General features: G+C 29.7%; 2 protein-coding genes across 3 annotated transcripts; one reads left to right on the top strand and one right to left on the bottom strand.

The window, feature by feature from the left end:
- Positions 1–1,919: 1,919 nt before the first annotated feature.
- LOC124531683 (endoplasmic reticulum lectin 1) lies at positions 1,920–7,492 on the bottom strand. Of its 2 annotated transcripts, XM_047106180.1 has the most exons (8): positions 7,055–7,491; positions 6,598–6,829; positions 6,232–6,396; positions 5,785–6,077; positions 4,787–4,840; positions 3,855–4,013; positions 3,192–3,354; positions 1,920–2,274 (listed from the first exon to the last, which is right to left on the bottom strand). In XM_047106180.1, the coding sequence occupies exons 1-8, from the start codon at positions 7,199–7,201 to the stop codon at positions 1,943–1,945; spliced, it is 1,545 nt and encodes a 514-aa protein (XP_046962136.1). In that variant the 5' UTR covers positions 7,202–7,491; the 3' UTR covers positions 1,920–1,942. The 2 variants fall into 2 exon arrangements, with proteins under 2 accessions (XP_046962136.1, XP_046962137.1); XM_047106181.1 differs by lacking the exon at positions 4,787–4,840 and having other exon boundaries at positions 7,055–7,492.
- A 196-nt stretch (positions 7,493–7,688) lies between these two features.
- LOC124531684 (protein cornichon) lies at positions 7,689–9,057 on the top strand. The gene is made up of 4 exons (XM_047106182.1): positions 7,689–7,876; positions 7,951–8,063; positions 8,212–8,355; positions 8,888–9,057. Exons 1-4 carry the CDS (start codon positions 7,727–7,729, stop codon positions 8,913–8,915), a joined length of 435 nt encoding a protein of 144 aa, XP_046962138.1. The 5' UTR covers positions 7,689–7,726; the 3' UTR covers positions 8,916–9,057.
- The last annotated feature ends 4,269 nt before the right edge of the window (positions 9,058–13,326 follow it).

Here is a 13,326-nt window from a genome sequence, read left to right as displayed (position 1 = left end):
TTTCTTATAAATCTTATAGTTTTGGAAATTGCTAACAACATTCATTGGTCAGTACAAACACTGATTACATTGTTTTAAGACTTATGTTTATGCAACATCGGTCTGTCGAAACTAACTCTTAAAAAATTGTCTTACAATTCCTTATTTTAATAAAAGAAAAGTCACGGTACCTATATTGATTCAGACGAAAAATTTATTTTTACACTGTTTAGAGGCACCGTATTTAGTAGGTAAACAATTGGTAATTTAATAAAAAGAACTGTTTTATACAACACCCGTTTTGTTGATATAAATGTAAATAAATGTCAAGTTAAAAAATGTCTTTTCTTATTTTCAACCCTTAATTTACTTATACACAACTCAATTACTACTAAATAACGTTGTTGTCACTCCACATTCCGAAAGGATATAAAATTACTCGTAATGAATATTTAACTAACTAGTTATTAATCATTCAGCTTTCTAAAATTCAGTAGTTTTGATTAGCTTAAAATAAAAGGTATTTATTAGAAATACATAAAGAAAATGAACAGTAGATATATATAGCCATGCTGGAGAAGAAGAATTACAGAATGTTTGATTCTTAAAAAGTGTGATAAATTGTATGTTAGAAACAACTTCATGCTATATTCATTATATTATAGGTTAGGTACTAACGAATAAATAGGCATGTTCTATATTTCCAAACAATTTACTTTGAAAAAGTAAAAATAGAATAAAACGTCAGTAAAGAGACAATTATCTTATAGAAACTGTGACTTGGGGCACACATTATTTCTATTTAACAGCAACTGTGTAAAACGGTTTACATGGTTAACGCAAGCCATTACTTGAAATATCTACCAACAAATTCCCACTTATCTCAGTTGAACTATAATTATTTCACGTTCATCTGTTTTCGTAATTTACTATATATCAAAATAATATAGGATAGGATCGTATCGTATCCGATAAGTGTATAAGTAAAATTTCGCATCACTTTGGATCGGAATAGAATCGGGAACATATCTTTACCGTTGTTAGTATAAGATAATTGTCTGTCCCCTAGTTTTATCACAAGCCGACGACAGCGCTGGTTTTTCTGGTTCCTTTTCAACCGACTTCCAAAAGGAGGAGGTTATCAATTTTTTGTTTGAAAGGTAGTGCTTCCCGTGGGGTCCCATTTTTTTTTTTCCGATGATGCTATCCATGTGAAAACGACATAAGTCTTAAATATGCATTATGTATATGCGCGACAAATAGGTGAATAACTGAAAATCACGTTAACCACGTTAATCACCGGCTCCAAATATAACAATAATTATAACTACATGATATAATCGTTAATCGACTTTTAAGTAGTCTAATATTTTTCATTTCATTTAACTTAGGAAGACTCTAAAAAATATGTTGAATACGCAATTATTTTTATTACTTTTTCGTGCATATTCATTTAAAATAGTGTTTTGATTGAAGTCGGTTTTTCTTTTTGTTAAAATTTTATTTATGGAGAAAAATCGAAAGGGGAAGTGAAAAAGATCTCGTTACGACATCCCCTTAGCTTAATTACGACTTAGTCAATAATCATTTCTACGTAAAGAAAAAAAAACAAAACTTATTTTGTTATGTCATGATCATCAAAAAATTTATCATTAAACAAAATATATAATTATTACTTGGTCGTAGGACTGCGTGCAAGTCACTCATCTCATACTGTAAATCCAGTTAAATTTACTTTTAAATGTCCTTGATAGACACTAATTAATCATTAAATTATTTTGAAAGGGCCGTTACTGATATCTACCAAACTAAAGAACGCCAAATGTAATACTATACAAATATAATTATAAATATAGTTATATTTACTGGATGAAAAAATATTTTTGAAAATAGTTTTAATTACTTAAATATAGTTTGGGAATTGATTAATAAAAAACAAAAACTTTTTAAAACATTTATTGATCTAATCAAAACCAAATTTGTTTACGTCTTTTTCTTTTATATCGTCTTCGTTTTCAAGTTTCTTTTCCACTGATTTATCTTTTGCTTCGGGGAGAAGTTTCGTCGACTTTATGAGTCCGTTTTCATCAGCTAGTGGTAATATATCACAAATTAGTGGCGACTCCACACCTAGTATATAGTGACACGTCCTAGGTTCCAAAAGGTACAGGGACACTTGTGCTGGACTTGACGAATTTTCTAGGCATTTTAGTTTGACCTCAGTCTGCCTTGGTTTGCTCGTTTTGTCGCAAACATCTCCCCCAGAATAGAAGTGAGACACTGATGTTCTTTGATCTGTAATCATACAGAGTATAAAACAAAGTCGCTTACCGCTGTCTGTCTCTATGTGTACTTATATCTTTAAAATTACGTAACTGATTTTGATGCGATTTTTTTTAGATAGACTGATTCGAATCATACAATTCGAGGAAGGTTTTTGTATAAAATACATGGCCAATATAGTAAAGAAACAAGGACAAATCTGTAGTACATTTAGTATCAGCATTACACGAGTGCAAAAACCGGGGCGGATCGCTAGTAAATATATATGATACAAATATTCTAGTAACCAAAAAAAAATCTAACTAAAATTAATGTTAATAAAAAAAATACTATAATTCAAATATAACTTTTTGAGAAGCCATGTATAAAAACGAACGTAATTCAAAGGATAAAAAAATTGTATTCAATAAACTATTTTTGAGAAACGCATATTACTTAATTCCGAATACTGTTAACAATTTTCAGTATTTTTCCTTTAATTATAAATTCGTTCAGTTTATTCCGTGAAACAGAAATAATTACCATATTTGTACTCAGGGATTTACCAGAAATAGATTTAAATTGAATTTTTATGCACAAAAATCTAACTCAAAATAAAAAAAAATCCATATATAAAGAGGCAATTTATGTTTGTTTTATGGCTTTCTGGAATCAAGTAAAACTACTGATCTGATTCGACATGTAACTTTCTGATAATGATAATTTCAGGTCGAGAATATGCTGAATTGGGTATTACTTGCGATTTAGCTAGCTTCATATATAGGTATGCCTTGAAAGCAGTATTTGCATTACATGGTATATTAAAATTTTTGAACCATTACCGAATTACTATAATATCACGAAATAATGTTTGTAACATTTATGTATACTATACGATCATGGACAACATCTTCTTAAATGGGACATCATACAAATTGAGGTCAACATACCAATAGGTTTAGGAGCTTTCCCTCTGTTCTCCTTTATCCAATCCAGATGCGCCTGCTCGTCATATTTTCCCAAGAGCAGAGTTGTCTTCTCACCTGCACGATCCACGTGGTACTGAACCACATGTTTGCCATAGCAGAACTCATATTTCCACCAACCAGTGCCCTACAGTAAACACCAGTGACTTGTATCATCGATGAATTAATACAAGGAATGAGATGGTCAGGCCATTTGCCGATTGAAAAATCTGTACCGGACAGTTGAAAAACACTGCACCGAGCACAAATAAGTAGGCGAAATTATTTAACTCAGCAGAACAAGATTTCCTTAGTAGAATAATCAGTTTGTTCAGTTGTGTACCATACAAATAAATACAAACGTCTATAAAGCAACCTAATACAACTAAATATAATTTCAGTAATTATTATATGTTAATATAATAAAAGTGGAAGTAACTTTGTCCGTATGTATGTCTGTTCCTCTTTAAGGGCCGAACTACTGAATGGAATTTGATGAAATTTTATTATGAAGTAAGTTTTTGCCTGATGAGCAAGTCATAAAATGAGAGCGACACGAGCGAGGTAGTATATGTAAATACTACCCACCCGTTCATTTGGACTAATTTCAAAAACATAACATAAAATATAATAATGTAAAAAACCTACTCCATTCAAACAATTTTCCCCATTTAAAAACGCACGAACCGGCGAGTCGTCTGTCACTGGCTGTGCTTTCTCAAGTAATGGTGTAGCTTTACTGTCACCTGTCAAATCTTCTTCCTCGCTTAATGGGTGCAATTCCAATTTCAAATGAGTTTCGCCATCCTAAAATTATACCATAGTTTTAATACATACTAGTTATTATCTCATGTAGTGTATTATACCAGTAATAGTTCAGTAATGAGCAAAATTATTTTTAAGGGAATGGATTCGAATATATATATTTATGGTACAATCACACATTTTTTACAATCAAAATATAATTGTACTCGACCCTCCAGCACAAAATTGATTCATGAAATTATCATGAATTATAGTAGCAATTATAAAAAAAGTATGTGTATTTTTAATATTGAATTATAATAACGTGTGTATATTATATCTATATTTTCAGTCTGTAACATAAAATATATACATCATTTTTTAATCATACCTCTGAAAAGTTCTTTTTTTTTTGACAAAAGCAAAATTTCGTTTTAGGTATATCATACTCAGACTACGAAAAAAAATTTAAGGGTTTATAATTTAAGTCCAGATAAAAAAAGATTAGGTATGTTTCTTAAATGGCTATGTGCCTAAAGGACGGCATTTATCACTTTTAGGGTATACTTTTGTTTTTGGCTTTATTTCTCAATATAAGAATGGTTAAGAAGTTAAGGTGTGTGATTGGTCTGCACTTAAAAATTTGCTTCGACTTAATATTGCTATTTATATCGGCTATATTTGTACCGAACAGACATATTTGTACCTCATGAGTAATCTATAATTTCAAATACAATAAATGAAAAAAAAATAGACTAGAACTAAGAAGCCTGTGACACGCACACATACACAAGATATAAAAAAATAACAGAAAAAAGCAACAAAAATATAATTACCTTATCAATTTTTTCAACTTTCAAAACAGCAAGTACATCCCTAGCTTCCTTATCCTGAACATGCCAACACAAATGTTAATAAAGCAACTAATATCTAAACTAAAACTGCTTGTGGTTTAATGATACAAATTTTAATAATTATATTAATAGGATACCGAGCTGGTGTAGTTATATGGTTGGTACCAAGCACACATTTAGAACATTTACATGATCATCATTATATTCAGCTTGTATTAGTCCATTGGTGGCCATAGGCTTCCACCAAGGTGCGCCATTGAGCCCGATCTGCGGCCCTTCTCATTCACATATAATTAGTCATATTTACACTGATTACTTACTAGGACTGAATGTGTGGTTTGCATAGATTTGACTTTGTGGTGCAACTGGACAGTACAGCCATCTTTTTGGTACCACTTACATAGTTGAATTGTTATGATAAATTTTGTCTTTCGTAAATAGTAAGTACAAGTACCCATTTAAATAAACTGAGTGTTTAGTTATTAAAAAATATTATCAAATATTCATTAAACCACAAGTTATACTATGAGAAAAGTTAAAAATACTTTCCAATAACCTAATTTAAATTGAATAAAAAAAACAATAACACTAGACAGCAAAGTAATCAACACAAAAACCAAACAACTTAATTCTAATATCTACTAATCTTAAAAATACAATATACAGTCAACAAAAATAATATTGTTATTTTATCATATATTAGATCATTCTTAAGTACATCTTAAAATTACTTTGCTTATAAGTTTATATCAATAAATAGGATAAAATAAACCAATTATATACCAAACTTTTATGCAATGAGTAAACTAACTTTTTAGTACTTAATATAAAATTCAATCAAAACTATAAAATAAATATATTTAAAAAATCAAACGTAAACTGTAAACAAAAAATGCTCATCTCCTATGAGCATTTTTTGTTTACAGTTTACCAAACTGAACAAAGTAAAAAGTTAAATTAAGTAATAAGCAAAAACTTACATTATTCATTAGTTTTATCGTCTGATGATTGAACCTTAAGCTTTCTACTTCACTCTTCAGTAAATTCCTAGGTTTCTTTGGTGCACCATCAGTGGGTATGCAGTCAATAATATTTTCACTGACATCCTTCTGCTTGTATAGTGGGTGTTCACACAATAATGGTGATAGAATGATAATTTCATATTCACATGTGGCTGTCTCTTTAAATGAGTAAATCTCATGCTTGCTGTGTGTATAGCAAACATACAAAACCCGAGTCAGTCGTGGTTTACCACTCAAATCACATACAGTGCCTGAAAAGTGAAAATGTAGTGTGAGATAATTTAAAAAAATGACAGGAAAAGTAAGTATTAAAAACTTAATCCTAGAATTTAATTAAATTATTGGTTGAAGTTTATAATAAAACTATAAACTAGTCAATAAAAATATAATACTTTAAATCCTTACCTTCATCCATAGTCATTTCAATGTAAGGCAAACTCATTCCTTCTACTTTAGTTGTTTTAAGTTTCACCTTGTTATCTTGAGCTGCTTTTAAATCAGCCTCAAGTTTTGCTTGTCTATCTGCACTCCAATGACCCAAGGAATATTCTTGAGTCTTAACATTTTTACCTAGAAACGAATTAAATATTCTATTCAGAACGCTAATGTATTTTTAACGTAGATCCAAATACTGGTACTTATTCATATTCATTTTAATGACTATTCTATCTGAAAAATCCTTAAGCAGTACAGTAAGTGTATTAATAAGTTAAACAAGATAGGGGTGCTTAGTCTATGGAAACAAAATATATAAAAAAAAGCATATTATACCTTCCCTCTCTTCATGATACTGTCGTATATAACGTCCATGGCACACTTCATAGCTCCAGTAGCTTTCAAGCCTGTATGAGCATATCTTTTGAGTGAACAGTGGCTTCAAAAGATTAATAGGGGATGGACCATCATATTCTTCAATGTTGGTTGTTTCCTTTTCATGCAGTTCAGGCAAGCGGCATTCATATTTTTCATGATGTGATGTTGTTACTTTTACTACTTCCCTATTCTAAAATATATTATAAACAAATCAATACCATTGACATTGATATTTGATTGTATTTGGAAGAATACTGTGCTGCATAATGAAATGTACATAAAATAATTAAAGCAGTTGTAATTAGTTAAATGTAAACCTACTGTTTTTATCAATATTAAAGATATCAGGAAAGAAAATACAGAGAGATTAATGAAGTGTGTTTGATTACTAGTGTACTGTTTGTGTAATAAATACCGCAGATCCATCCTCTAACTTCGGAAGACTTTCTTGAACTCCTGGCCAGTTAATTCCAAATAATATACTATCGTCAAAACCTTTGAAATCATGTTCTATGCTCAAGACTCCTACTGCACTTATAACAAGTAAGCAAACACTTTTCATTTTTATATACTAGTTGTAATAAATAATTTTAATAGTTCTGTTAGCGCTTAAATCATTTCAAGTAGATTATTTTTTGCACAACATACTAAAATCCCAATCTATATCAATTGTATACAGTATCAACGTCGATGATAATTCAAATCGAATGTTATTAACAATAAAGGAATATTATAATTATTAGCACGTAATCAGTAATATTTGATCACACTGTAATTAGGTTGAAATTCGTATTATTGGTAGGCGCTCATAGAAATATGAGTTGGTGTATTATCATTTGTCAAAGTAATCATGTTATGACTTTAGAAGAATAGATAAAAATATATAATCGTTAAGACAAATATATAATTTTTATTTTAAAACGAGGGCACTAAAGAAAATACATAAATTATGCTTCCGCTTTTTTAAGATCCTTTTTAAAACCTTAAAAATTTTCGTCGATTTTTGGGATGTATTCATTTTTACATATAACAGGAAAATTAAAAAAAAAGTCATGTCAGGGAACTGTCAAATGGGTTTTTTGTCAAAATGGCGTTTAGCTTTCCAGCCTTTTCTTATATTATAGCTCTAATTGTAGACGCTTTTCTTATATTTTTCTCGATATTTCATGTCATAGCAATAGACGAGTTAAAGACCGATTATAAAAATCCAATTGATCAATGCAATAGCCTCAATCCCGTTAGTACTTTACATTTTGAGTGAAAAGCAAGTGACTTGCGCTATATAATCTCAAAAATCTTTTATAATTTCAGTTGGTGTTGCCGGAGTATTTGCTGCATTTATTTATTAACATTCTTTTCCTGCTATCGGGAGAATGGATTTCATTGTTAATAAACGTTCCACTGATTTTGTATCATATACACAGGTAAACAGGTTATGTTTTTAAAATCATGCTTCATCAATCATTCCAATTATCATAAATTTACATCAATGCTGATTCATTCTTAATAAAGGTAATATTTAAATTCTTGACATGTTTCAAAAACAATGGTTTGTGTTTAATGCTTTTACAGGTATCGTACAAGGCCCGTAATGTCCGGTCCAGGTCTATATGATCCAACAAGTATAATGAATGCTGATGTGTTAACTGTATGTCAAAGAGAAGGTTGGATCAAACTTGCATTTTATTTGCTGTCATTCTTTTTATACCTCTATGGGTAAGTATTTTTTATCTACAACTACAATTTTTGTAATTCACTGTCTGCCTATAGTTTTAGACCCCTTTTAACAGTCACTATGTTCTTATTATTCTACAAAATATTCTTATTGCACTTTATTATTAAGTTCATAGTAACTTTACAGTTTTTCAGTTTACTTTTCTTTGTTTGATTAGAATGAAATAAAGCAATATAGTTAACAACATTCAAATAATAAAGGAGAATGTGTCAATGATTAGACACACAGTACCATCCTCGTGTGTCTTATCACAATCTTTATAGGACCTATCTTATCTATAATTGATTAACAGCTGAGATTTGCTTACACTGCAACTAGATTGGTAAACTTTTCAGTTTCTCAAATAACCTTTCTTTGTTTGAATTGTAATTAGTCATAATTCACTAGACAGTGACCCATCTCAATTTTATGCTGACTTAAATAGGTATAATGTTATAACATAAATTGTCTCACCAAAATACTTTTAAAAAAAGGTTGAATATGTGCACTAAATTGTAATTATTTTTATTTCAGAATGATAGTTGTGCTGATTGCAGTTTGAAAATAAAATCAATTCCTTAAATAATTATTTATTCTTAGAATCCCTTAAGGAGCATCATGTCATGTTTGAACAAGCAGTTGTTGTGTAGACTTATAGTCCACTCTAAAGTATTTTGATAATAAAATTTATAATTTATAATGTTTTTAATTTTATCATTATTTATTATTTTATATTTGACTATGCATTTAAGCTGCCCATTTTTACATTAATACATAATTATGCGCTCATATTTCTTATAGCAATAAATGTAATTACATAAAAGTAACATTTATTCTTCAAAATATTATGATTCCAGAGCAGATATTGACTCTTATCATGTGTGCACATCACTGAAATGTAAATATATATATGGAAATACTCTCTGGCTCTTGCCCTCTATGTTTTATTCTAATGGGAATAGAAAAAAAGATATAAACAACTTTGACCTTGTGTTAACGACATTTGAGTTACACTAGTGAGTAGAAATTTATTGAGTAAATGGATAATGAATGCTAAGGAACGATATATTGCTTTTTTTTTTAAATTTTATTTAGTAAGTGTTATTTATTCAATAAATTTTATATAAATTACGGATAGGGTGCATATTCAAATTTTTAAGATTTGGATCGTCATAATTCGCAAATATCCTTATTAACTTATAATAGGTAGTTATTTTCAGTGATATGTTACTTAGTAAGTAGTAAACACACTTATAATTTTATCTATCCGAAAAACCACAACAGTGCTATAATATATACCGACTTCAAATATAACAATAATTATAACTACGTTATATAATCGTAAATCGACTTTCAAGTACCTAGTTTAATATTTTTCATTTCATTTTACTAAGAAATATTTTGAATACGTCATTATTATTTTTTACTTTTTAGTGCATATTAATTTGTTTTGAAATAGTGTTTTGTTTGAAGTAGGTATTTCTTTTTGGTAAATTTTTTATTTATTATCGAACAATATTCTACAATTTTTGAACAAACATTTCATATTCCATATTATAACCAATTAAATAAATTAATAATTAAAACAAAATCTAAAATGTGTGGTATAACTAATATAATATTGTTGGAATAAACAAGCAACATCTGCGTCAAGTCACACAACTTCCCTTTAAAAAAAAAAGGCGGGAGATTCGTAGTTGACACATTGAGGATTGCTATTATAATTATTACGGTGTAATGTGATTATTGATGGTTATTTGTGTTGTAGACTAAATGTTTTTCTTTTGTGGTAGATTGATTGTTATTTTAAATTAAAGATAATTGTTTTAGAGATTAACCTACTTCCTACTTCTGGTTCTAAAAATATATTTTTATCCGTGTAAATTTATTTATTCTTCATTCGTTTAGCGAACATCCTTAGACGAACCCTCCAGTAATCTAGTTTAATTATTCGTTCGTCGAAAAATGGCGATTTGAATGTCGGCAAAACTGTTTTCGTTACATTAGAAGTAAAGTTAAAGTGGATTTAACGCTAACTGCGTGTAAGTAAGTGAAATGTTGTTGTATTAGAAATGAAGATATATTAATCAAGAACTGTTTGAAGTAAAACATATAGCGGACTTATCCATAAAACGCTTGTGACATTGAAAAGTACGGTTTGTTTGGTTGTTTCCTTTTCTTATTGAAATAGAGTATAATATTATGTCTTAAATTTATATTTGAAATACATATATGTAGTCTCATAAGTCTAGATTTAGGTATATACCTACACTCTATAGAAAACAAACATATAATATCTATGGAAAAATATACATGTTTTTCAAAGAGTAGGTAGACTTGTTGTGATGTAAGACTATATTTTGAAATCATGTCTTTAAAAACAAAGGTATATCAATTGAAAAAAATCTAAATTTGTATTTAAATTACTATACATTCCTGTATGTGTCCTGTGTTTGTCATAAATTTACTTGGTGGCAGGGCCTTGTGCAAGCCCGTCTGGGTAGGTACCACCCACTCATCAGTTATTCTACCGCCAAATAACAGTACTCAGTATAGGAAAAATACGATATTTTTATTTTTGTGTTTAATTTAAAGAAGTCCGTATAGGATAGACTACAAGTATATTAAAAATATAAAACACTGTAATTTACGGCAAAAAATGCGGTTTAAACATGTCAATTTCAATTTTCGCGCGAAAACGGATCTATATTTCGTATGACGTCACTGTTGTCTGTCACTGTCCTCACTCCCTCCGATCGTACTTGTCCTCGCTCATACTTATCCATTTTTTCTCGACCTTTGAAATATTTTTTTTTAGAAATTTGAAACGGACTATCGATACTCCGCAAATAAGCTTTGATGACATGTGTTTCGTGCCAATTTGTTCATATACAGGAGTGACGTCACGGAACGCTATATTAGTGTTTTGAAATACGTTCCGTTTCACGTTACTTTAATTCGTAATTATTGTCAAAAAACAAATATATATATATATAAATATATATATATCAAATATAAACCATATAAACTTTTATATATTTTTAACGTTTTAAAACCAAAATTTCCATAAATATTATATTTGCACGTTCCCTATTGTTGTGTTCCGGTTTGAAGGGTGAGTGAGTCAGTGTAACTACAGGCAAAAGGGACATAACATCTTAGTTCCCAAGGTTGGTGGCACATTGACGATGTAAGAAATAGTTAATATTTCTTACAGCGTCATTGTACTATGGGGTCAACCTATATACCATAAAATATATTTATATCATAAAAAAAAACTTCTTTACCATTCCAAGCTGAATAACTGATGAGTTAAATTCAAAGGAGTAGAAGGACGGTGAATGCACACAACACTACCGCCAATCATTTCGCTCTCCTCTATTTACTGGTTTATTATTTGACTGCCATTGTCAAGGCCGATTTGTCTATTAGGCATAAACAACTACCTTGGGTCCCATAACATATAAAGTTTTATATAACTTTTATATAATATAAACTAATATTAGGAAGTTAAACAAAATAAGTAGGTAAAACAGGCTTTCAGTGTTTATGAATGGTTTAATATGGTAATTAAACTATAATTACTAGTGTGACCGCTTATTAAGCGAAAGTTATATAAAGAGAAAGTCAAAATGTCATTGCGGTAATTTAATTACATAATTTTGCGCTAGTGTATTTAGTACATTATAACGGTTTGCGGATGATTAATTGGTGATTGATTTTATAAAATAAAAACAATGGGAATCAAACAACCTAGTCAAGCGGTTCTAGGATTATCGGTTGGAAGGTTCTTGTCCCGGTTGAGGGTAGGTTTTCGAAAATAATAATAACGACCAGGGTCACTTTAGAATTTATTACGATTGAACTCAGATAGTTTTAGGTAAGCTTGAGCCACTTACCGAATTTATCTTCTCTTAACCAGTGTGGAGTACATATAGTCACATACTCGTAAATAGTGTTTATAAAATACCTATGTATGACGTATACTGTACACTATGAATAGCACCTAGTTTTTTTCAGTTATCATTAACAGATTATTTTGGTGTGATTTTTAATTATTATATTAAAAACAGTTAAAACCGTTTAATGTTTATTATGCTTTCCCCGAAAAAAGAAAAACAGCTTATTATAACCCATATAGAAACTCGGAAAATCCTTGAACTTGAATCGTTATCCTTAAGTGGTATTAGCATTTAGCTTATATTATGAACTAGTAAGGTCAAGCTAGTTTAATAAATTCTGCACGAATTTCCTACTTTAATGACGTTTTATTTCCAAGGATTAAATATGTAACTATATATATTTATTACATATTTATCACGTCACTCAATGAAATTGTTACTACGAATAAATCTTTAAAGAAGGATGTATGAAATATCTTTATGAACAACGCGCTTCTATAGTTACTAGAGGTTTTTATCAGTTGGTAGAAGTTCTAGGTATGATCATTAAATATTTTATAATTATCATTATTTCTACAGCTTCTCCAACATACAACGGAAACCCCTACCATAACATAACGTACTGGGCTACTGTCAAATATTATATACTTTATCTTATTTTTTTAGTTTATTACTTTTAGCAATATGATATAATTCTAATACTGGTAAAAATGCTCGCAAATTTTTACCCCTGATGGCAGCAGTTCGACTGTTTCACTGGTCCTGTCATGAGTCCAAATAAGCTAATTAAATTAAGCAAATAGCTATTAGGTAATAAGCGAATGCGTGTCAACGATTTGACACACAGCGCCATTCACGTGTGTCTTATCACGATCTTTATAGGACCTATCTTATCTTAAACTTATTAACAGCTAAGATTTGTTTATAGTTTTATGTTGCACGAGGCTGCTTATAAAAACTTATGATGTGGTACCTATGTATAATATAAGCAATATCGAGTTACAGGAAGAATGATTTCCAGTATATTTATAACCTGTTATACATGAGCGTTTCGCTCCAATAGCTAATCCG

Source organism: Vanessa cardui, chromosome 8, assembly GCF_905220365.1.
Source record: "Vanessa cardui chromosome 8, ilVanCard2.1, whole genome shotgun sequence".
Lineage (NCBI taxonomy): Eukaryota > Metazoa > Arthropoda > Insecta > Lepidoptera > Nymphalidae > Vanessa > Vanessa cardui.
Note: the sequence above shows the minus strand (reverse complement) of the source record. Positions and strands in the feature narration are given on the sequence as shown.

Excerpts from the sequence above, each read along its gene's own strand:
- LOC124531683 (XM_047106180.1), bottom strand. The coding sequence starts at position 7,201 with ATGAAAAGTGTTTGCTTACTTGTTATAAGTGCAGTAGGAGTCTTGAGC. Across the intron at positions 4,014-4,786 it reads AAGTTGAAAAAATTGATAAG|GATGGCGAAACTCATTTGAA; the intron begins GTAATTATATTT and ends GTATAATTTTAG. Across the intron at positions 2,275-3,191 it reads GAAAGCTCCTAAACCTATTG|ATCAAAGAACATCAGTGTCT; the intron begins GTATGTTGACCT and ends GTATGATTACAG.
- LOC124531684 (XM_047106182.1), top strand. The coding sequence starts at position 7,727 with ATGGCGTTTAGCTTTCCAGCCTTTTCTTATATTATAGCTCTAATTGTA. Across the intron at positions 7,877-7,950 it reads AATGCAATAGCCTCAATCCC|TTGGTGTTGCCGGAGTATTT; the intron begins GTTAGTACTTTA and ends TTATAATTTCAG. Across the intron at positions 8,356-8,887 it reads TTCTTTTTATACCTCTATGG|AATGATAGTTGTGCTGATTG; the intron begins GTAAGTATTTTT and ends TTTTTATTTCAG.